At 42.4% G+C, this 24,342-nt stretch overlaps 2 protein-coding genes across 2 annotated transcripts; both read right to left on the bottom strand.

The window, feature by feature from the left end:
- Window positions 1–169: 169 nt before the first annotated feature.
- On the bottom strand, window positions 170–11,401 carry LOC306749040 (non-homologous end joining factor IFFO1-like; the record flags this gene model as incomplete). The annotated part of the gene is made up of 9 exons (XM_079232285.1): window positions 170–356; window positions 685–815; window positions 2,258–2,347; window positions 2,589–2,706; window positions 2,810–2,982; window positions 3,476–3,616; window positions 3,742–3,837; window positions 3,984–4,044; window positions 10,485–11,401. 9 exons carry the CDS (start codon window positions 11,399–11,401, stop codon window positions 170–172), a joined length of 1,914 nt encoding a protein of 637 aa, XP_079088411.1.
- A 1,969-nt stretch (window positions 11,402–13,370) lies between these two features.
- Window positions 13,371–21,349, bottom strand: LOC306748991 (glyceraldehyde-3-phosphate dehydrogenase-like). The gene is made up of 12 exons (XM_079232231.1): window positions 21,270–21,349; window positions 20,914–20,961; window positions 18,380–18,479; window positions 17,623–17,732; window positions 17,445–17,535; window positions 16,780–16,895; window positions 16,607–16,688; window positions 15,900–16,051; window positions 15,432–15,510; window positions 15,086–15,169; window positions 14,744–14,841; window positions 13,371–13,646 (listed from the first exon to the last, which is right to left on the bottom strand). Exons 2-12 carry the CDS (start codon window positions 20,934–20,936, stop codon window positions 13,577–13,579), a joined length of 1,005 nt encoding a protein of 334 aa, XP_079088357.1. The 5' UTR covers window positions 20,937–20,961; window positions 21,270–21,349; the 3' UTR covers window positions 13,371–13,576.
- Between the last annotated feature and the right edge of the window lie 2,993 nt (window positions 21,350–24,342).

Below are 24,342 nucleotides of genomic sequence, written 5' to 3'. Positions count from 1 at the left end.
AATCCACCTTGTTTTTGAATTATCAGACTTTTAGAGAAGCTTAAACATAAAAAGAGACTATTTTACATCTGCTGGTTTTAAAACAACGTCCACCTTAAACCCCACAGAGAGATGACATCATCTACCAGCAGTGTGTGTTGAAGTGTGTGTGTGTGTGTGTGTGTGTGTGTCAGGGTTTCCTCCAGGTCAGAGGAGGGATGGCGGCGTTGGCGTCGCAGTAAGAGACGGCGCTCTCGGACTCGGCCGGGAGAACTGGCTGCTGCTTCTTCTTCTTCTTCTTCTTCTTCTTCTTCTCCTCCTCCTCATCATCGCCGTCGGAGTCGTCCGCCGTCAGCGAGATGAGCGACGGCGACTCCCTGTGGAGGGAGAAGGAAAACAACGTGAACTCCATCACTCGAAATGTCAAAATGTTTCCTCCACGTTGAGCCTGGAAGCTGACGTCTTTCTCTATTACCTCATTCAATTAAAACATGTGTTATGTTTTTATTCATGAAAAAGATGAATACACAAACAGCACGAGGTTCATTCAGTAGTTTTTTACATAGAAATGTTTAAAAGAGCTCTGAAAAATGGAAATTTGAACAAGGGTGTGCGCCTGTGTGTGTGTGTGTATGCGTGTGTTCATGTGTGTGTGTGTGTGTGTGTGTGTTCATGTGTGTGTGTGTGTTCATGTGTGCCCCTCACCGGTCCTCGCTCTGCGTGATGAGTCTCCTGCAGGTCTCCATCTGGACGTCCAGGCCTCTCTTCATGGAGCACATCTCCATGTACTCCTGCAGGTGGCGGTTCATGTCGCTCTTGGCCGTCGCCAGATCCACCTGACGGGGCGAGAGACGGGGAACGGCGTTTAAAACTTCTGCTTCTTATTCATTTCACTCCAAAGTTGAAGGCACACGTCTATAGACGTTAACTACGACTCCCAGGGTGCATTGCAACAAGAAACACCCGCTCACAGAACCTTATCAGGCTCGTTCGTTAGAGCAGCGCCTCGCCTGGAATCCAGAGAGAGCAGCGGCCGCAGCAGGAGGCGTTGACAAAAAACTGCCGCCTTCAAAGTAGACACAGGAAGTCACAGAAAAAAGTACTTCCTGTTAGTTCTGAACTTTTGTCTACTTGTAGTTTACAGATCACGTTTGGATTTATTCATATGTGTTTATAAATATACATTTATTAACGATTTTTTTGTCAGGGGTTAAAAATCTTTTTTGCGCCAGTGTTTCTGAGATAGGAGTGAGCCATCTCCTCAATAATAAGATCTTTGATGTGATGTGTCGAGTCTTCTTGGCCAATCAGCGTCCCGTTTCTCAACATGCGCGCTCTGTACCTCTGCTAGCGCTCTGCCTCCGTTAGCACCCCCAACCCCGCTGAAAAAATGTTTTTGCTCAGTGCTGAAAAAAATTAGAGGGAACATTGCCCATGGGTAATAAGAAGAGTGAAGAGGAGGCTCATGGGTAGTAAGAAGTGTAAAGAGGAGGCTCATGGGTAATAAGAAGTGTGAAGAGGAGGCTCATGGGTAATAAGAAGTGTGAAGAGGAGGCTCATGGGTAATAAGAAGTGTGAAGAGGAGGCTCATGGGTAATAAGAAGTGTGAAGAGGAGGCTCATGGGTAATAAGAAGAGTGAAGAGGAGGCTCATGGGTAATAAGAAGTGTGAAGAGGAGGCTCATGGGTAATAAGAAGTGTGAAGAGGAGGCTCATGGGTAATAAGAAGTGTGAAGAGGAGGCTCATGGGTAATAAGAAGAGTGAAGAGGAGGCTCATGGGTAATAAGAAGTGTGAAGAGGAGGCTCATGGGTAATAAGAAGTGTGAAGAGGAGGCTCATGGTTAATAAGAAGAGTGAAGAGGAGGCTCATGGGTAATAAGAAGAGTGAAGAGGAGGCTCATGGGTAATAAGAAGTGTGAAGAGGAGGCTCATGGGTAATAAGAAGAGTGAAGAGGAGGCTCATGGGTAATAAGAAGTGTGAAGAGGAGGCTCATGGGTAATAAGAAGTGTGAAGAGGAGGCTCATGGGTAAAAAGAAGAGTGAAGAATCGGCTGAACGCCAAAAATGATGAATGGATACAAATGTAACGGAAAAAACTCGGAACAAAGAACTAAATAAGACTTCAGGAACCAACGATGATATTATTAATATTATTAATATTATTATTAATATTATTATTACTTTCTAAAGTACAGTCCCGACTACATTGATAACTCAAAGCTGCTATAAAAACTAATGATGACTTTTCTTCCTCATGAGAGGAACCAAAGGGACTCGCCTCGATCTGGTCGATGGTCTCCTGGTACTCCTTCTCCCGGGACTTGAACAGACACTCGGTGTCTTTGATCACCTCCTCGATGGACTCCTCCTGCTGCTGCAGCTGGAACCAGCAGCGAGGAAGAGGAGGAGGAGGAGCAGGAGGAAGAGGAGTGGACAGAATAATGACAACACTACCCGACAATTGTGGATTCAAGTTTGTGGTTTTATACAAAAGGGGAGATAAATGAGGTAATGCACCGATTCAAAGCAGAAAAACTGTGTGTGTGTGTGTGTGTGTGTGTGTGTGTGTGTGTGTGTGTGTGTGTGTGTGTGTGTGTGTGTGTACGCACCTCTCCCTGTGTCTCTACTCCCAGAGGATATCCAGGAAAATCCTCCCAGAGCAGAAGAGTCTCCTCTGTTTCCTCCCAGGCCAGACTGTCACAGTCATCGTCAAACTCACACTCCCTCCTGGACGCACACACACACACACACACACACACACACACACACACATTAGACATGTCATCCGGTTGACCGTCGGTGTGTGAGAAGCATCGGCCTGAACACCCACAGCTGGTTCAGCATCCTCTGCATCTGCTCGTTGATCTGATTGGCCGATGTGCTGCACGACTCCTCGTCCTTAGCCCCGCCCCCCTCGCCCTCGGAGGCGGCGCTCAGCTCGTCCCCGGCCACGCCCCTCTGCTTCCTGGCCACGCCCAGAGTGGAAGGGGGCGTGGCCACCTGCTGGAAGGGAAAACGCCTCGTTTACTGAGAAAGAAAAATGGCGGCGGATTCGTCAAAAGGGGAACTGTTTTTCCCCACCGCATGTGTGTGTGTGTGTGTGTGTGTGTGTGTGTGTGTGTGTGCATGTGTGTGTGTGTGTGTGCCTGTGTGTCTGTATCTGTGTGTGTGTGTGTGTGTCTGTGTGTGTGTGTATGTGCTTGTGTGTGCGCCTGTGTGTGTGTGTGTGTGCGTCTGCATGTGTGTGTGTGCGTCTGCGTGTGTGTATGTGCGTCTGCATGTGTGTGTGTGTGCATGTGTGTGTGTGTGTGTGTAGTAGCACTTTAGTAGCACTTACTAATAGCTCTTTGTAGTTTAACTTTATTGAAATTGTAGTTTCTTGATTCTTGTTGTTCTGAGTTTGTACTCATGGTGGAATGCACTTATTGTACGTCACTTTGGATAAAAGCGTCAGCTAAATGAAATGTAATGTGTGTGTGTGTGTGTGTGTGTGTACCTGGAACATGTGTATCATGTCCTCACAGTTCCTCTGCTGGGCGACGTCACAGAGTCGGGCCGTGATGTCGATGCGGCGGCAGATGTCCATGTCCACCTTCATGGCCTTCTCCTGGATCTTACTGTCCAGCTCCGACAGGTTCTGCTGCAGATAGAACGGGTTCTTATCCCCCCGCACCCCGGAGAACTAGAACATCAAAGCCGGCGTTATCACACGGAACCTTCCGGTTACTTTGCAGAACGTTGATGTTCTGCAGCCAGACTCACGTTGCTGACGAGGCCTTTGAAGAGGACGAGCTCGGCCTTCAGCTGCGTCACCCGCAGAGCCAGCTCGTCCTGACACACCTCGCTCTCCTGCAGGTCCTACACACACACACACACACACACACACACACACACACACACACACACACACACACACACACACACACACACACATACACACACACACAGTTTAGAGAGCTGAGAAGAAGAAGTTTGATAATAGAACATTAAAAAGAAGACTTTACCTCTTCCAGGTCAGCCACCTTCTCCTGGAGGTCCATCCTGGCCGTGTACTCTTCCTCCCACCTACACACAGAGGTAGTAACGGTATTATAATGAGGTACTATAATGAGGTACTATAATGAGGTATTATTACACTGAGGTATTATACTGAGGTACTACACTGAGGTAGTAAAGGTATTATGATGAGGTACTATAATGAGGTACTATAATGAGGTATTATTACACTGACGTATTAGTACACTGAAGTATTATTACACTGAGGTACTATAATGAGGTACTACACTGAGGTACTATAATGAGGTACTACACTGAGGTATTATTACACTGAGGTATTATACTGAGGTACTACACTGAGGTAGTAAAGGTATTATGATGAGGTATTATTACACTGAGGTATTATTACACTGAGGTATTACACTGAGGTATTATACTGAGGGATTATTACACTGAGGTATTACACTGAGGTATTATTACACTGAGATATAATACTGATGTATTATACTGAGGTATTATTACACTGAGGTATTATTACACTGAGGTATTATTACACTGAGGTATTACACTGAGGTATTATACTGAGGTATTATTACACTGAGGTATTACACTGAGGTATTATTACACTGAGGTATTATACTGAGGTATTATTACACTGAGGTATTATACTGAGGTATTATTACACTGAGGTATTACACTGAGGTATTATTACACTGAGATATTATACTGATGTATTATACTGAGGTATTATTACACTGAGGTATTATACTGAGGTATTATAATGAGGTATTATTACACTGAAGTATTATAATGAGGTATTACACTGAGGTATTACACTGAGGTATTATTACACTGAGATATTATACTGATGTATTATACTGAGGTATTATTACACTGAGGTATTATACTGAGGTATTATAATGAGGTATTATTACACTGAAGTATTATAATGAGGTATTACACTGAGGTATTACACTGAGGTATATACAGAGGTTTTTTGATGAGGTATTACACTGAAGTATTATAATGAGGTATTATAATGAGGTATTACACTGAGGTATTACACTGAGGTATTATAATGAGGTATTATAATGAGGTATTACACTGAGGTATTACACTGAGGTATTATAATGAGGTATTATAATGAGGTATTATAATGAGGTATTACACTGAGGTAATACACTGAGGTATTATAATAAGGTATTATAATGAGGTATTACACTGAGGTATTACACTGAGGTATTATAATGAGGTATTATAATGAGGTATTACACTGAGGTATTATGAGGTATTATAATGAGGTATTACAATGAGGTATTATAATGAGGTATTGTAATGAGGTATTATAATGAGGTATTACACTGAGGTATTATGAGGTATTATAATGAGGTATTACAATGAGGTATTACACTGAGGTATTATAATGAGGTATTATAATGAGGTATTATAATGAGGTATTATAATGAGGTATTACACTGAGGTATTATAATGAGGTATTATAATGAGGTATTACACTGAGGTATTATAATGAGGTATTATAATGAGGTATTACACTGAGGTATTATAATGAAGTATTATAATGAGGTATTATAATGAGGTATTATAATGAGGTATTACACTGAGGTATTATAATGAGGTATTATAATTAGGTATTATAATGAGGTATTATAATGAAGTATTATAATGAGGTATTATAATGAAGTATTATAGTGAGGTATTATAATGAGGTATTATAATGAGGTATTACACTGAGGTATTATAATGAGGTATTATAATGAGGTATTACACTGAGGTATTATAATGAGGTATTATAATGAGGTATTACACTGAGGTATTATAATGAGGTATTATAATGAGGTATTATAATGAGGTATTACACTGAGGTATTACAATGAGGTATTAGTATGAAGTATTATAATCAGGTATTGCTCCTGAAATGAACACCTTTAAATAAATAAATGTTGCATTGAGCAGCACAACAATGCAACATTCAAAGTTCAACAAAGTCAGATTGTCTAAATGTCCCAAGAAGGCCACCGTACTATGGAATCCTCTTTGACTTCCACTGGTTCCAACCTCAGGACAGGCTTCTCTTTTTATATATATATATATATATATATATATATATATATATATATATATATATATATATATATATATATTTATTTCATGTCCCAGTATTTTTGATCGATCAGACGGTTTCGTTCCAAACAATTTGCGTCTGTTTATGCGTCCGGCTTTTAACTTAAATGCTGTTCTTCTTTCCATTTTCTTAGTCCTTCGCTCAGCTGGAGCTCTGAAAAGATGACATCATGTCTCTGCAGGCGATGACCTCATCGTTTCCTCTTTGAGCGATCAAGCACAGGACCAAGTCCCATGGGACTCCATTCAGATGAGTGTCGTGTTTGAAGGGGATGAAAAACTAAACCCATAATGGTTGATATAGAAAGAGACCTCATGTCTGGGCAGTCACTCAAAGTAGTGGTTAGCGTAGCTTAGCATAAAGACTGGACGCAGAGGGAAACAGCTAGCCTGGCTTGCTCCTCTAGAACTCACGAATTAAAACCTTTTTATCTCATTAGTTCTTTGGCTCACAAAGTAATTGTTGTTTGACTTTATTGAAAATCACAAAGGTTTCATATATATATATATATATATATATATATATATATATATATATATATATATAAAGGGAGGTAAACACTGCTTCTCCCAATAAGACGTCATCACATTGACATGGTGACGTCGTGGTTTTGGCTCTCTACTCACTTATTGTAAGAAGTTGCATCTTATTTTGCCAGAAGTCTTCTTGACTTTAAGAGAGTCGCCGTCTGACTCGAGCGTTATGTTTAACGATCTGCTCGTCCAATGAAAACACAGATCCCCCCAAAAGTCCAAAGTACTGCTTTAAAACGGCTGCAGACAACTTTAAAATCTGAACACACACAAATTAAGTTTTCACACAGGAAGCAACTAAACATTCACTATTGTGCAATATTTACTGAACCTCGAACAACAAATCTCTTCAACGTGATTTTATTTAATTTTTATAAAGGAAATTAATCGGGAAAACTGGGAATAACCTGCAGGACGCAAAGTGGACATGAACTGCAGTTAATGGGAGAAAGCCAGCAGCGTGTTCGCTTTAATGACACACACACACACACACACACACACACACACACACACACACACACACACACTGATATTCCAGCTGACGCTGCAGAGGCTCATGGGACAGAGGGAGGCGGATGATGAGTCAACAGAGACGGCAGCCAAACGTTTCAATAAAAACACAAAACAAAAAAGCATGAAAAATGGAGAGGGAGTAAATGTGAGGAGAGGTGGAGATATGGAGGGAGGGAGAGAGAGAGAGAGAGAGAGAGAAAGAGAGAGAGAGGGTGGAAGATCAAAAGGGAGAGCGGAGACAGAGAGGAGACATGGTGACATCACTGCTGCCGGTCACCGGCCAGTGCTGCATTGCAGGTACCAGGACAAGGGAGGAGGAAGAGGAGGAAGAGGAGGAGGAGGAGGAGGAGGAGGAGGAGGAGGAGGAGGAGGACAGACAGAGACAAAAAGGAAGAGGAGCAAAAGAGGAAGACGGGAGATCACGTGAGAGGAAAAACCACTAAAGCGCTTCTCCTTTAGCCTTGGTGTGACTCTGGTCTCAAGGTGGCGCTACAGCGGAGGGCAGCGAGGTCACGACCTCCCAGAGGAGGCGTGGGGTTCTCCTCCCCATCAGTGAAGTGCAGGGGATGGCTTCAAATACTACAATACCCATGAGCCTTAGCGGCAACAGCAATGTTGGAAATAAAAGAAAAAAGAAGCCAGGAGCACAAACAAAAGAAAAAAGAGAATTAAGAGAATAGGAGTGTTTGAGCAGAGTTAAAGGAAACAAACATGTAAATGAATCAAAATAAAGTCTCAACCCTCTCCATTAAATCAAACTGCATTAACACAAAGTTATTATCAACTATATTAAATCATGATTTAGTCTGCACAGGTCCTCTGGTTGCAGCTTCATGTTCTCTGGTTTCTTTTCTCTCTGACAGTAAACTGGATTCTTTGAGGGAACCACTGGTCTATAACATGTCAGAAAATGGTGATACATGTCAAAACAACTAAATGATTAATCAGGAAAATAATCATTAGACGGAGTCCTTCTTAACTGATGTACATGTTATGATTGTGAATCCATCCTTCCCTTAAATAATGACATTAAAAAAGCAAAAATTCTGCTGAAATGGAGGAAACATGTGAACTCACTTTCAAACATTCAACACCTGAATGTTTTCAGGTTAGTGCAACTCAAAGAGAACCGCCTGGCTCTGGTTCTGGTCCTGGTTCTGGTTCTAGTCCTGGTCCTGGTTCTGGTCCTAGTTCTAGTCCTGGTTCTGGTTCTAGTCCTGGTCCTGGTTCTGGTCCTAGTCCTGGTTCTAGTCCTGGTTCTGGTCCTAGTTCTAGTCCTGGTCCTGGTTCTAGTCCTGGTTCTAGCCTGGTTCTAGTCCTGGTTCTAGTCCTGGTCCTGGTTCTAGTCCTGGTTCTGGTCCTGGTTCTAGTTATAGTCCTAGTTTTAGTTCTGGATCTAGTCCTGGTCCTGGTTCTAGTCCTAGTCCTGGTTCTGGTTCTAGTCCTGGTTCTAGTCCTAGTCCTAGTCCTGGTTCTGGTTCTAGTCCTGGTTCTAGTCCTAGTCCTAGTCCTGGTCCTGGTTCTAGTCCTGGTTCTAGTCCTGGTTCTAGTCCTAGTCCTGGTTCTGGTTCTAGTCCTGGTCCTGGTTCTAGTCCTGGTTCTAGTCCTGGTTCTAGTCCTAGTCCTAGTCCTGGTTCTGGTTCTAGTCCTGGTTCTAGTCCTGGTTCTGGTTCTAGTCCTGGTTCTAGTCCTGGTTCTAGTCCTAGTTCTGGTCCTGGTTCTAGTCCTGGTTCTAGTTCTAGTCCTGGTTCTAGTCCTAGTCCTAGTCCTGGTTCTAGTCCTGGTTCTAGTCCTAGTCCTGGTTCTAGTCCTGGTTCTAGTCATAGTCCTGGTCCTGGTTCTAGTCCTAGTCCTAGTCCTGGTTCTAGTCCTGGTTCTAGTCCTGGTTCTAGTCCTAGTCCTAGTTCTAGTCCTGGTTCTAGTCCTGGTTCTAGTCCTAGTCCTGGTTCTGGTTCTAGTTCTGGTTCTAGTCCTGGTTCTAGTCCTAGTCCTAGTCCTGGTCCTGGTTCTAGTCCTGGTTCTAGTCCTGGTTCTAGTCCTGGTCCTGTAATCTAGTGAGTGAAGCTTTGGCTGCAGAGCATCAGAGTGCTGAGGTCGGGGTTTTCCAGCAGAAAGCAGCATCTCTGTGTCTCACAGCAACAGAAACGCTCATCAACGTTCAACAAGCTGCTCTACAAACAAACGTACCTGAGGCTTTTATTCCGGTTATAAAGTCACAAAGGTCACAAAGGTCACAAAGAACTGAAACTCCAGGTGCAGTTATGCTTCTATCTTCCAGGGTCACAGTATTTATTAAAGCTGTATTTAATAAAGCTGTATTTAATAAAGCTGTATTTATTAAAGCTGTATTTATTAAAGCTGTATTTAATAAAGCTGTATTTATTAAAGCTGTATTTATTAAAGCTGTATTTAATAAAGCTGTATTTATTAAAGCTGTATTTAATAAAGCTGTATTTATTAAAGCTGTATTTATTAAAGCTGTATTTATTAAAGCTGTATTTATTAAAGCTGTATTTATTAAAGCTGTATTTATTAAAGCTGCCGTGTGCAACGCTCAAAAATGACAATTGTCACACACTGGTGACGATATTTACAATATGTTGTCATGTGCAGTAGGAAACACGCTAGAGATGGGCAACATGTTACTGTGTGTGTAGCATCACTATTGATGTGCTGGAAAGGGAATTAAAAACTAAATCAAGGTAGGAGCTTCTCACCCTGAAGCCAAGAGAAACGCTCCTTTGAGCTCTTCGTCATTCTGAATGCACTTAGCGGAGGAAGTCCCTTTGGATAAGAATCATCTGCCAAATAAAAAAGTAAATCCTGCTCAGCGCTTTAAACTCACCGACCCAAACCAAGCGGAGACTTTACAGAGAGATCGCCGACTCAGCAGAAACAGTTTGTGTTGACAGATTAAAAATCACTCGATGAAGAAAACTCAACATATTGTGGAGGAGCTGAAACATGTGAAGCGTATGAAACGTATGAGTGTGTATTTTGAGAATCGACTACAATATAAAGTACTATCTGGCATTTTGTAAATTTTTTAGGCGTTATTGTTATTTTTTAAAGTAATTATTTAAAGGAAAGTTATTTGTTTACTTCATAACAAGGAAAATGAATCAAAAATGCATTTAATTTGTATTGTTTTTAATGTGTTGTTGCCATATTGTGAAAGCAATATTGGTCAAATGTTCTTCATTTTTGTGATCATTTCAGTCATGGTGACTTAAAAAGTAGCAGGAAACCAAATCCCTGCACCCTATGCATCATAAACACATGTCTGCATTGGGTTTGATATATATATACACGTTCCTCACCTCATCTTGTACTCGTCCCTCTCCCTCTTCACCTTGCCCAGCACGTTGTACAGAGCCCGGATCTCCGGCGTGATGGTGTCGATCTGGACCCCGACCCCGTCCGGCTGCGCCCAGGAGGACCCGGACTCCCTCCCGGACCCGAACCGGCGCGCGTGGTTGAAGGACCAGAGGGTCCCGGGCAGGAACCTGGGGGCGGCGGGGGGCGGGGTCCTGTGGGGGTTCGTCCCGGACTGCGTCCTCTCGTTGATGTTGCTGAGGGTCCTGGACGGGTCGGTGGGGCTCAGGGGGCAAAACCCGGACGTGGTGAGGTTGGAGTTGGAGTCCGTGGACCCCGGATGCAGGCTGCTCCCATACTTGTTGTTAAACAGAGGAGGAGGGTCCAGGGTCGGGGACAGGAGGCCCCCGGGCAGGTAGGCCGAGTGGTTGGCGTTGTAGAGCGGGATGAGCCCGGGCCTGTTCGGGATGGGCCCGATGAATCCGGTCTGGACCCCCATGTCCTTCGTCAGCGGCTTCTGGGCTCCATCCCCGCCGTTGTCCTCCTGCGCCTGCTGCAGCTGCTTCTCCAGCACTTTGTTGCGGCGCTCCAGCTCGTGCACTTTGGCCAGGAAGCAGCGGAAGCGCAGGTTCAGGGTCTTCAGGACGCTGATGTTGGAGCCCAGGTCGTTGCGCAGCAGCGCCGCGGCCGCGGGGGGTCCGCGGTGCAGAGGGTGGCCGCCGCCGCCGCCCATGTGCAGGTAGGCGAGGCCCGACGGCGGCAGGGAGCCCATCAGGTCCAGCCCGTCCGGGCCGTGGTCCCCCAGGAAGTAGCCCGGCTCCAGGCCCGCGGAGTCGCCGTGGTGGTGCTGCGGGTTCTGCTGCTGCTCCAGGACCGGGTTCATGCTCGAGTAGGAAAACCTGAAGTGCTCGAAATCCGGCATCAACCCAGACTTCTGTACCGGCTATTCAACGCGAATAAAACCCGTTCACCAGACCCTCTTGGGTTCGAGTCCCCCTCCGAGAACCTTTGGCTTTCCACACCTTTTACGCGAAAGAGCTGCGGGTTTAAAGTCCTGTGACGTATTAAAAGATGCTTCACGGGCGCAAAATCGCAGTAAAAATAACAATGTCCCGGTGGAATATTACAGTAAACCTAATACTAATAACGATGACTCGTTATTGTGGCTCTGAACCCGCGAACACTGCAGCAACACGAGACGGCGGACTTTACTTTACGCAGGGCGAAACGTGCGCACTATAATAAAATGTTTATTCTAAGCCTTAGAATTAAGCGTTGGCGAGATATTGTGCAGCTGTAATAAAAATATATATATATATATCTGTATGAGCACCGTACCTGGCAGTAAGAGGAGCAAACAGTAACTTTGGCACCGGACGAGGAGGTGAAATGAGGGAGAGAGTCAGCAGAGCATCAACACTGCGGCGTTCACATCCCGTAGTGTCCGGAGCAGAGGAGAGGCGCAGTGCGCCTGCGCGGCCGCAAGGACCCCAGCAGAGGCGCACTGAAGATTTAACAAGTCCTGGATCAAGTCTATGGAGACTGACGTCACACAACCCCACGTGTTTTTAATGCCTTTAAGTTCACCTTTCATAATAAATAAAAATAAAAGACAATTGTTTCTGGTGCGGACAGTTTTTAACTAATATTCTAATAGAAATCCAGTTAATAATGATTGTATAATGTTTTTTCTGTTGATTTAATAGTGTTGAAATAAACTTTAACTTCTTTCCTTTCTAACTAAAATATAGTTTTAATTGTTAAAATCAGCTTTAAAATTATCTGTGCACCGATATTGTCCGGATTCGGACTAATTTATAACCTCGTGCTGCTGGTTTTTGGGGGATTTTAACTTGTTCCATGGTCACCAAAGTCACCATCAATGCCTTCAACGCGTCCGGACCGTGGTCCTGTCCTTCACAATAAGAGCTCACGCTTCAACAACTCCAAACTGTGCAATAAAAGCTCCTTAATTTCCATTTGCTGGAGGTTTTGTTAAACTCTACTCATGTCAGTCAGAACAGCTGTCCAGATCCTGACTGAATTAAAACAGATATTTGAACAGCTCTCGGTTTAAATTCTCTACAGCCACTCGACAATATATATATAAAAATATATATATATATATACATATATATATATATATATATACAAATATTGTTTTATTATTAAATTAAATAATAATGCAAAAAAATATATATAACACATTAAATAAATAAAAGAGAAAAAAAATATAACAAATTAAATTAATTTAAAAAAAGTATATATATTCTTTCTTTTTACCGTGAAAAAAAACAATATTTCCTCACAAATGTTGCTACACTTTGCAATTCAGTTGCCTCGTTAGAGTTTATTTCTGGTAAATATAACGACATTTTCCTTCATATTTCTTCCTTTAGATCTGCCTTTATACACTGTGTTGTATTTTGTTTATCTATTTATACTCTATTCTGACGTTGAATATCTGTTTATACATTTTGTCTTGTGTGTTTGTTGCTACAACTCAATGTATATTGACAATAGCACTGATAAGTAATAAAACATAAAGTCATGTCTCCGCCTGTCAGTGATGGTTTTCTGCCTGACGACAACACGAGGGAATTAAAAGTGACGTGAAGCACAAAGTGTGACACGAGGTCATCGGCTGTCGGAGGGAATTAAGAGACAACAGATTTATGCAACGTCATCAGGAGTGACACGTCTCTTCAGAATAACAACGCTGGACTAATTAACTAATTCCATTTTTGGCCATTCTCCAAGAAATTAATTTCACATTCTGCTCAAAACTTAATGTAATTTGTCCGGGCAGGACTAATTCAATTTAATGTTTGACTATTTAACTAAAATACCGACCATAGAAGAAGTTTAATACAAAAACAAACTACATCATCATCAACTAGAGGACTTTATTATCATGTTTAGTGCAACAGGACATTCAGTACAATAAAGTTCAGTGATGGAAAATCATCTCTTATATCACATATATATAAAAAAGGTATTCTAATCATTGCGTGTGATCGGTGAGACGTAGCAGTTCTTCATCCTGTTACAGGTGAAGGACGACGGGGAAGGAGGCGAGGAGGGAAGGAGGCAGGACTCACTCCTTGGAGGCCATGTGCAGCACGAGGTCGCACACGCGGTGGCTGTAGCCGAACTCGTTGTCGTACCTGCAGACACACAGAGCGAGAATATATGATATTAATGAATGGGAGGAATGTGGGTCACTAGAGGGATGCATGGGGTGGAGAGCAAGATACATATTTATTAAAAAAGGCTTTAAATGATTCAGAGTTCAGTGCAGAAAAGAAAATGCTCTTGAGTGTGCAGGAAAGGGAGATTTAATTAAATATATATATGTATTACAAATTAAATACAAACATGATATATATTTATATATATATATCATTTGTCTTAAATGGAAATTATATATCTAATATTTTCTATATAAATATATATATTTCCACCAAAAAAAAAATATATTTTGTTTTTTGTATTTCATTTGTAATATATATATATATATTTTAAATGTTTTATTTAATTATATTTGTTTTATTTAATTTATAATTCATATATATATATATGTATATTCACATATGTATATATATACATATGTATTTATTACAAATTAATTTAAATAAAAAAATATATATATGCTACAAATTAAATACAAAAATCAATGTATATATATGTATATATATATATATATATATATATATATATATATATATATATATATATATATATATATATATACATTACAAATTACATTAAAAAAAAATCTATATTTTTTTTTTGTCGGGAATTTATAAAATCTGTGTAGTAAAAAAATATATATACTGTTTATATTCCTGGTAAAAATAATGGCATTTTCCTTCACATTTCTTCCTTTAGATATCTATTTGTATTTTATTCTAACTTTAATGAAGAAGGAATCTGTTGTGTGAGCGAAACATAGCTTCGTCTTTAATAAACGTTTATTACAATTAAGACGTTGTTTCCTGTCCGGTGTTACACGTTGTTTTCTACACTTCCTCATCCATCCATTTGAGTCATATGAAGCATATTTTCTAAATTTTTTTATCAAAACAAAGTTAGAAAAAGGACCTCGTTGCACATCCATGAATGCAAACTTTCATTTGTTGTGTTTGGCATCATGAAAATGAGCTAAAATTCTTATCTTTGTTCCCTAAAGGACGAACATGGCGGCTTTCTGTGCCTCTGAGGAGACGAAACCCCAAAAAGCTCATAAGCGCTTTGTGCTCACCATGAAACCAGCTTGACGAAGTGATCGTTGAGGGCGATGCCGGCGCCGGCGTCGAAGATGGAGGAGCGAGAGTCTCCGTTGAAGTCTGTGGACACGACCTGAGCAGAAAGAAGACAAAGCACAACCTTTAAACCTGCAGGAGGAGCGTCATGCATTATGAATTATTCAATGCACAAAGTACAACCCTGCAGGTTTGGCTCTCTGGGTCATTAAAGTTTTATTCAGTTAGACGTCTTTATCTGCCATGTTCTGATAGATGTGCTGCCACCTAGTGGCTCACATTGGGCCCTGCACTCTGTTCTGTTCACACAGGCCTAACATTACATGACTGTCTATACGTACTTGGTCCTCTGTGTATCCCAGGATTCCCTTCATGGGTCCATCAGCGGCGGCCTTCATCACCTTCTTGATGTCGTCGTACTTGGCCTGAAGGACGAGACATTTTATATTAAACAAGGATTTACGTCACGGGACGATGAACTGAAGGGTCAGGGGTCAAAACAGCAAACATTCAATCCAGTTAGATGGACAGAGAAGGAACTCATCAGCTGCATATTGGGTTTTCATCTGGGTCCAGCTGTTTATATATATATATATATATATATATATATATATATATATATATATATATATATATATATATATATATATATATATATATATGAGCTTCAGGTGAAGAGAGACTTACGGGTTTCTCCAGACGGACGGTCAGATCAACCACGGAGACGTTGGGTGTCGGGACACGGAAAGCCATGCCGGTAATTTTGCTGGAGGAGGAAGAAGAAGAGGAAGAGGAAGAAGAGGAAGAAGAAGAAGAAGAAGTCAAGAGTCAGATACATTTCTTTTCATCTTTAGGGCTGTGCTCAAGACCTTTTTAGTACGATAGGATTTTGATCTGTTTTCACAAAGAGAGTTTTTTTTTAAATAAGTTATTCAGAATGCAAAAAAAAGCATAAAAAACACTAATTGACTGAAAGAAATCGATTAGTTCATTTCATCAATGGATCTGAAAAACTCTACATGTTACGTTGACCAGAGATGTGCTCATGAGTTTCTTTTAAATAAGTCATTCAGGATGAAAAAAAAGGACAAAGAAAGGACCAATTGTTCTCCTTATGGACTCATTGGTCTGTAGTGATGTGTGTTTGGCTCGTACCCGTTCAGCTCGGGGACGACCTTGCCCACGGCCTTGGCGGCGCCGGTGGAGGCGGGGATGATGTTCTGGGAGGCGCCGCGTCCGTCCCGCCACAGCTTACCGGACGGCCCGTCCACCGTCTTCTGGGTGGCGGTGATGGCGTGCACGGTGCTCTGAGAGGAGAGGGAGGGGGGGCGAGTTAGATTCATCATGTGTGTGTCAGAGGAGATTGTAGAGGGTCATATTGTGTGTGTTTCCTTCCTACTCTTTTATTAATATATAGGCTGAAATGTTGTATATGTATCTCTATCCAGTCTGGCTTCTTTGTTGTAGTTTTCTTTGTGGTTTGTGTATGTTTCTTAGTCTTTGTGTTCTAAATTAAACATAGTAACAAATAAATGCAGTACTGTTTAAGATCAGCACATTTCTTTGTCACAAAAGCTGCTCGAAACGCTACAAATAAGCACACAAGCTGCTATAATGAGGCAGCTGGTCTGATGCTTTTGGTTCTTTTTCAGCTCAATAAATGCAGAAAATAATGTTTTTTTCTTGGGTTTTGCCTGCTGGTCAAACTGAGTACGCTTTTGTGAACATAAAAATGATAAATATAAACTAAATAAATAAAATCTATCTTGTAAATTGAGTCAACAAACACAGCTGTTCAAGTCAAAAAAAACTAAAAAGTAGACGTCCGGCCTCTTCAATGCGTGAACCAGTGAGCTCTTTACCATGAGACCCTCCACGATGCCGAAGTTGTCGTTGATGACCTTGGCGATGGGAGCCAGGCAGTTGGTGGTGCAGGAGGCGTTGCTGCAGACGGACACACAAGTTACAGACACGCATTCAAAGAAATCCAGATGCTCTCTTCTGTTAGACGACGCTCAACGCGCTGCAGACTCACCTCACGACCTTCATGGAGTTGTCGTACTTCTCGTGGTTGACGCCCATGACGAACATGGGGGCGTCGGCGCTGGGGGCGGAGATCACCACCCTCTTGGCGCCGCCCTTCATGTGAGCCTGGACGGGACAACGGAGAGGACGATGAGGTCGAAAGCGGTGACATTGTAAGTACATTTTAAATGAATTACGCAGCTTTAAAATGCAGCTTCAAATCTATATCATCACATTATTAGTGGCTTCATGCTCCCTAGAACAAAGCTAATAAATATGAATACTGTAAAAGTCGGGCTATAAGCCGCTGCAACCTTTGGTGGTTGTCCCCGCTGGCTCCCCACTGTAGCCAGCTAGCGCTGCTGCTGGTTCTCCGTTGTGGCCAGGGATGGTCCCGCTATCTTCGGTGGTTGTCGGGGAGCCGGCGGCGGCGCTGGCTCCCCGCTAGCGGCAGCGCTGGCCCCCCGACAGCCACCGAGGATAGCGGGACCATCCCTGGCTCGATGCCCGACGCGGGCAGCTGGGACACGGGCAATGGCGGCGGCAGCGAGGAGCTAGCGGCGGCAGCGGGGAGCTAGCAGCGGCGCTAGCTGGCTACAATGAGGAGCTAGCGGGGACAACCTCCGAAGGTAGTAGTGGCTTATTAACCCGAGTTTTATGGTACTATGAACTTACGGAGGCCTTCTCGATGGTGGTGAACACGCCGGTGGACTCCACGACGTATTCAGCGGCGGCGTCGCTCCACTTGATGTTGGCGGGGTCCTTCCTGTTTGACCACATCAGAGGTTAAACTGTGCTATCAGGTGTAAAAAAAGATGTGAATCTAATAATACTAATAAAAAAGCGTGCATACTCGTGGAAGACCGTGATGTGCATGCTGCCGATGACCAGCTTGCCGCCCTCGGCCTTCACCTCTCCGTGCTTCCACACGCCGTGAGTGGAGTCGTACTTGAACATGTAGACCTGCAAGACGGGGAGTTGGGAAGCAGAAGCTCTACAGTCAGCGTGAAGCAGTTTTTCTTTCACTTACTTAGCCATTAGCTTACAGCGGAGCACCCAAACTACAACCCTGCTTTATAAAAATGAACTGGAATATTGTACATCGCACATATATAAATGTAATAAAATTAACTCTGTATCGGCACAAAAAAGCATATTTCGCTGTTTCAGATTGAAATTGAACAGATTTACAGCTTACAATTAAGTCTGCATCATAATCTTTTAGGTGCACCATGAAACCATGAACAGAAACCAATATGTGTCCATTTCTGCTTGTTATCTTTACTTATTTACACAACATCATAGTATTTTAAGTGAGCACAGTATGAGAGTTTAAAAGTATTAAGCAGCAGATACAGACATAGTTTTGTGAAATATTTTTTCTATGGCACATGTGTAGTAGAAACACTGTTTTTCTTGCAGGATAACTCGTGGAAAATGACACATTCACTATTATTTGCCCTGATATTTTTCTGTTTATGACCCACAATCTAAACAAAAAATGTCTTGCAGGATCATACGTTCTCATATTTCACTCAAAAACCAAACGTTTGATCCTGAGTGAACTTTGGAAAACTGTTTCTCTCAGAATAAACAGGAAGCCGTCTCACCATGTATTCCAGGTCGATGAAGGGGTCGTTGATGGCCACCACCTCGACCTTGCCTCCTAAGGCGGCGGCGCGGGTCACCAGACGGCCGATACGCCCAAATCTGAAGCGCAGGAGGAGAAGAGGCACTTTAGACGAGGATAAAAAAGAGGATTCACATCGATTAATAAAAGTGACTGCTTCACGCCACACTTCCCCTCTCCGACCAGCAGGGGGCACCGAGAGCCCGACTTATAGAGGAGTCGCAGCAGAGGGAAGGCAAAGGGCCATAAAAGGCCGGCCACCCTCCACTGAAGATAACAATGGCTGGCAGCCGAGAGCTGAGCCTAAATATGGCAGCCGGCACGGGACGGGGTCAAACAGCGAGGCAAGGGACGAAGGGCAGTCCTTTATCTCTCATATCAACCACTTCGCTGGAAGGAGGGAGAGACACCTCTGAAAGTAGGGTATATAAAAGTGCTGCCACAGTTCTGTGACGTCTCACGTCTCCAGGAGTCTCATTACATACTTCTGTCTCATCCAGAGCCAGTTTGACAATCACACTCTCCATGCACACCGAAATAAGAGAACCCCCCATCAAAAGGAAAAGGTCAGGGTTCAAACAGGAAGTTCAAACTGTTGGCTGACGATGGAAGGTCATCGCTACGATTCCATGTTCCCTCTTTGACATCAAACACAGCAGCGTTCAGGAGCCCTTTATGAGACTATAAGACGATACAACAACCTTTAACAAGAGTTTTATTCAGAAGAACCTTCTAGGTGGGTTCTAGATGAATCCACTGGATTATTACAACCTGGGCGGGTTCTAGATGAAACCTTTGGGATATAAAAGGGGTTATCGGTAGAACGCCCTGATTCGGCTCTTGTTAGCAACCTTAGAAAGAGGAAAGGTTCTGGTTAGAACCTCTCATAGAGGGTTCTAGGTGTAACCATTACACCAGAGAGGAGTCCTCTAGAACCCTCTACGAGAGGTTCTATAGAGTCTCTAGAATCTCTCATAGAGGGTTCTGGGTGGAATCATTTCACCAGAGATGAGTTCTCAATAGAACCTCTCATATAGGGTTCTGGGTGGAATCATTTCACCAGAGATGAGTTCTCAATAGAACCTCTCATATAGGGTTCTAGATGGAACCATTACACCATAGATTAGTCCTCTGTAGAACCTCTCATAAAGGGTTCTAGATGGAACCATTACACCATAGATTAGTCCTCTGTAGAACCTCTCATAGAGGATTCCGGATGGAACCAGTAGACCAGAGATAAGTCCTCTGTAGAACCTCTCATAGAGGGTTGTAGATGGAACCATTACACCAGAGATAAGTCCTCTGTAGAACCTCTCATAGAGGGTTCTGGGTGGAACCAGTAGACCAGAGATGAGTCCTCTATGGAATCTCTTACATGAGAGAAGAGTTCTCTATAGAACCTAAGAGAAGAACATGTAACACCGGTGGACCCCGAGTCCGAGGCGTCTCCAAACCTTCAGGCCGGATGATCTCTGAGAGCCAGAGGGAAAAGGTTAGAGGGTTAAAATAGACTAGGGATGAAAGGAATGTGACAGCTGAGGAGAACGGCGATACGGACAGGGGTCACCGCAACGGCTTTAAATAACCAGAGAATAGACGGGTCTGGTCCAGAGTCCGGTCCCAACACCAAACCACAGTTTGAGATAGAAAATAACCTCAAATAAACAGGGAAAGATGTTTTTAAATGAATATTGTGGAGGAGATCTTCAGATAAATGTGAAGGTTCAGTGACATTTAATGTAGCTTTAAGGCTTTAATACTGCACTGTTGTTTCGCCACGTCATGTAGAGATGCAACTCACTATACTTGATTAATGTGCTGACAATCTTTTGCTTAAAATTCCCACTTTTCCAGAACCCGTGGTGACATATTCAAGATGCACATCATCTCCTCAATGAATTCTTTAAATTTCCTTTCCTCCACCCGACTCAATTATGGCTCTCGTCTCAAAGTAAAATAATTAAAGATAGTCATTTCACTCTGAACAGCTTCTGGATGCTCGTGATGGAAGATTTAGGAAATGAAGGCCGCAGTCGTCCCAAACTGCAGGATGACATCATCAAACACGTCCACCGAGAACATAAAACACGAGGAGGCCGGGACTCTATTCTTCTTCCATTGTTCTTCACGATTTTATTTTTTATTTTATGAACGAAAGAAAGATTTTTTTGAAATTTCTCACATTTTGTTAACTAAATTAATCTTAAATATAATCAACACATTAGTCAATTAATGCAAAATAATCGTTAGTTGCATCTCTACATGGCAGTTCTAAAGTGGAAGGCACATTTTGTATTTCTTATGGTTCAAATCGGCACTAAAATCTTAATGTCGCTGTTCAACCCTGTCATACAACGAGAAACAAAAACCCTTGAGGTCCTTTAAAGTTTCCCAGTGAACACAATCTGTGCTGCTCTTCTGAGAATCTGTGATTCCTGCAGTTATAAAGAAAGCTTTGGTCCTGAATGAGAGTTGTTCTGACTTAAATCTGAATTAAAAAAAGCAGCAACTCACCCGTTGATTCCGATCTTCACCATTTTGTCTGATATGTTCTAGTCCTCACTGGAAAGGGAAGAGACGTTCAATGCATGAAGACACATTCAATGCATGAAGAGACATTCAATGCATATTTAATCATCATCTTTGCATCATGCAAAAGGTTTGAAGGTGCAAAAACATCCCAAACTTGAATCAAATTGCATAAAAACTTCAGAAATACTAAACTTTGAACAGAAATTAACTTTTTCAAGCTCTGTAAAAGTTGCATAAGCAGCGTGCAAATCAACCAGAAGACAAAATCACATGAATTCTGAGATGAGTTAATTTTTTGACATTTTTGTTGCATAAAAAGTAAACCAGAGTTAAAGTACCGTTTGGGAAGGCGCCTCGGTCTGTCTGTCCTCGGGGGAGAAGTGAGAGCGGGGGACGAGCTCCACGACTCAGCGGCTTTTATACCCTCCAGAATGTCAAGGTCGCGTGCAGCTGCCCGTCACTCCCCGGGTCACGGGGCTTACTGGAGTCCTTTTACAGCAGAAGGAAGGCGATGCAAAAGACCTAAAATCCTGGAGAAGTTAGACATGGACAGCATGGGACACACAATGGCCTGTTAGTTATTTCTCCTATGAAATATAAAAAACATCCACCAAGAAAAGTTGAAAATATAAGCGATATTCAACACATTCATCCTACAAAATAAACATCATGAATCATTTCAAATGTGTATTTCTGTACTACAATTCCTCTTAAATTAAATGAGTAAAGTAAAATGGGCCATAAGCATCTATTGATCTATTAATACACGGATGATCACGACAATGAGTGGTTGGACAGTCAATCCCATAACTTTGCATTCTACCTGCGTTATGCACTCATTTCTTTATTTCATATTAAAGTATATTTATATATATCATAAAGTATGTTTTAGGAAGAGACCCCTCCCGTCCGGTCGCATGAAAGAGAGAGGAGGTGGAGAGGAAAAGGTCACGGCAGGTTCAACCTTTAAGATGAGTTCAGGGGAGAAGTTTAGGAGTCATCATAGTTCATAATACTGCAAATAGATAACGCTATTGAAACTAAATCCTCAATAATACCATGAATTACATCTGCAAAATGTTGTTGAAAACCGTATTACGACATCATTTCAGGCTTTGACACATGAAGCATAGACTTCTATACAAACAGAGGAGTCGCCCCCCTGGTGGTCAGGAGAGAGAATGCAGCTTTAACACATGAAGCATAGACTTCTATACAACCAGAGGAGTCGTCCCCTTGTGGCCAGGAGAGAGAATGCAGTTTTAACACATGCAGCATAGACTTCTATACAACCAGAGGAGTCACCCCTTGGTGGTCAGTAGTTAGGATGCTGCTTTAACATATGAAGCATAGACTTCTATACAACCAGAGAAGCCACACCTTGGTGGCCAGGAGAGAGAATGCAGCTTTAACACATGAAGCATAGACTTCTATACAACCAGATGAGTCACCCCGTGGTGGTCAGTAGAGAGAATGCAGCTTTAACACATGAAGCATAGACTTCTATACAACCAGAGAAGCCACACCTTGGTGGCCAGGAGAGAGAATGCAGCTTTAACACATGAAGCATAGACTTCTATACAACCAGATGAGTCACCCCGTGGTGGTCAGTAGAGAGAATGCAGCTTTAACACATGAAGCATAGACTTCTATACAACCAGATGAGTCACCCCCTGGTGGTCAGTAGAGAGAATGCAGCTTTAACACATGAAGCATTGACTTCTATACAACCAGAGGAGTCGCCCCATGGTGGTCAGTAGAGAGAATGCAGCTTTAACACATGAAGCATAGACTTCTATACAACCAGATGAGTCACCCCCTGGTGGTCAGTAGAGAGAATGCAGCTTTAACACATGAAGCATTGACTTCACTTTTCAGAACCGGAAGTGCCGGCCAATCTGACAATTTTTTTACTCCAACAAAACCAAACAATGACAAAGACAACATGCCGTTATGCGTCTGTCGATGGAGAGCCGTGTCTCTGGAATCTCCTCCTGTCTATTCTCAGATAATATTATGTAAGTCTATCATTGGTGGTGTGTGCAGCAACACAATCAGTCATTTAAAAAAGAAAAGTGGGTCTCCAGAATAATCGTTTTGTAAACACCGCTCGAGTGAGTATCTGTGTCAATAAGGGATTAAATCCAAACAGTTTGGAGGAGAACGTAGACCGAGTGTTGCGTAACACGAAGTCATGCGTGGGATCCGAACCCGAGTCCTCACAATGCTCTGGGGCCGACGGAAATACAGTTCTTTAAGTCAGCCGGTGCAGGTTGAAGTAAAGGTCGGGCTATAAATACGACTCCCGACCTTCTGCTGCACCGAGCCTGAGCTCCCTGCGCCGGGACTCCATATGTCAAAGGGGGTGACATTTGGCAGGGCGACGCCGTGAGCCCAGGGCGCTGCGCCGCTCTGGAGGTCAAAGGTCGGAAAACCAAAATGGGACCGAATGGTCAGTCTGGAAAAATGACAAGAGGATAATACGACCCACGAAAACATACTTCTGGAGCTTCTCTCTGCAGTTGAGCGAAAACTACGGAAGAAAAATATAACAATAATATGGTGATTAATATTCTAAGTCTGATCTAGATTGTTTTTGTGTCCTGTGTTTATGAATTTAGAACAGTTAAATCTCTAAAAGTATTCATGTTTTCTTCCAGGTGAGTTTTAATTTCTCCATAAACACTAAACTCAAGGTGCATCTATTGAGTGTTACGTAACATTAAAACTCACCTGGAAGAAAACATGTGTTAGTGGAGCACTTCTGCCCGAAATGAGTAATACAACAACAAACAGCTGCCATTGTTCACACATGTTTATTTATTGTTTTATCACATTTTTATTGATTTTCTAGATATGCATATAAAGAAAAGATATGCACAATAAATAAATACATAAGGGTATACATGAAAAAACGGATCACTAGAATTTCCTTTTTTTCTCCCTTCAAAATAAAAGCCTTCTGTCACCTGGACATGTTTTAAATGTACATACTGTGACACTGTTGCTACACTACATTTACCAACTACAAAAAACAAACAAGATGGCGGCACAAGCTTTTCTTTATCTCTGCAAAAGTATAAATAAATGAACAAATCTTGATTTATTTTGCTTGTTTGAAGGTCACATGGAGTCTTTTTGGAGCTGATCACCTGGGTTGTTGTTGCAGGTAACGATGTGCAGACAGGATTCACCTGAGAACAAGTCGGTGAGATCATATAAAGAGCCGAGAAGCTGCAGCCATAAAGAAGGCGTCGCTTCCTTTTATATCGTGTTTTATTCTTCATCGTTCTCCGTGAAACGATTGAATCCGAGTTTATGGAGATGACCTTTTTATCCTTTCATTTTCAAGGCGATGGCATTCATAGCCTTTCCTCTTCATTAAAGAGTAGACGTGGGGGAAGGACGCAC

Source organism: Taurulus bubalis (assembly GCF_910589615.1).
Source record: "Taurulus bubalis genome assembly, chromosome: 16".
Taxonomy (NCBI): Eukaryota; Metazoa; Chordata; class Actinopteri; order Perciformes; family Cottidae; genus Taurulus; species Taurulus bubalis.
The sequence above is the reverse complement of the archived record's forward strand: the minus strand, read 5'-3'. Positions and strand labels throughout refer to the sequence as shown.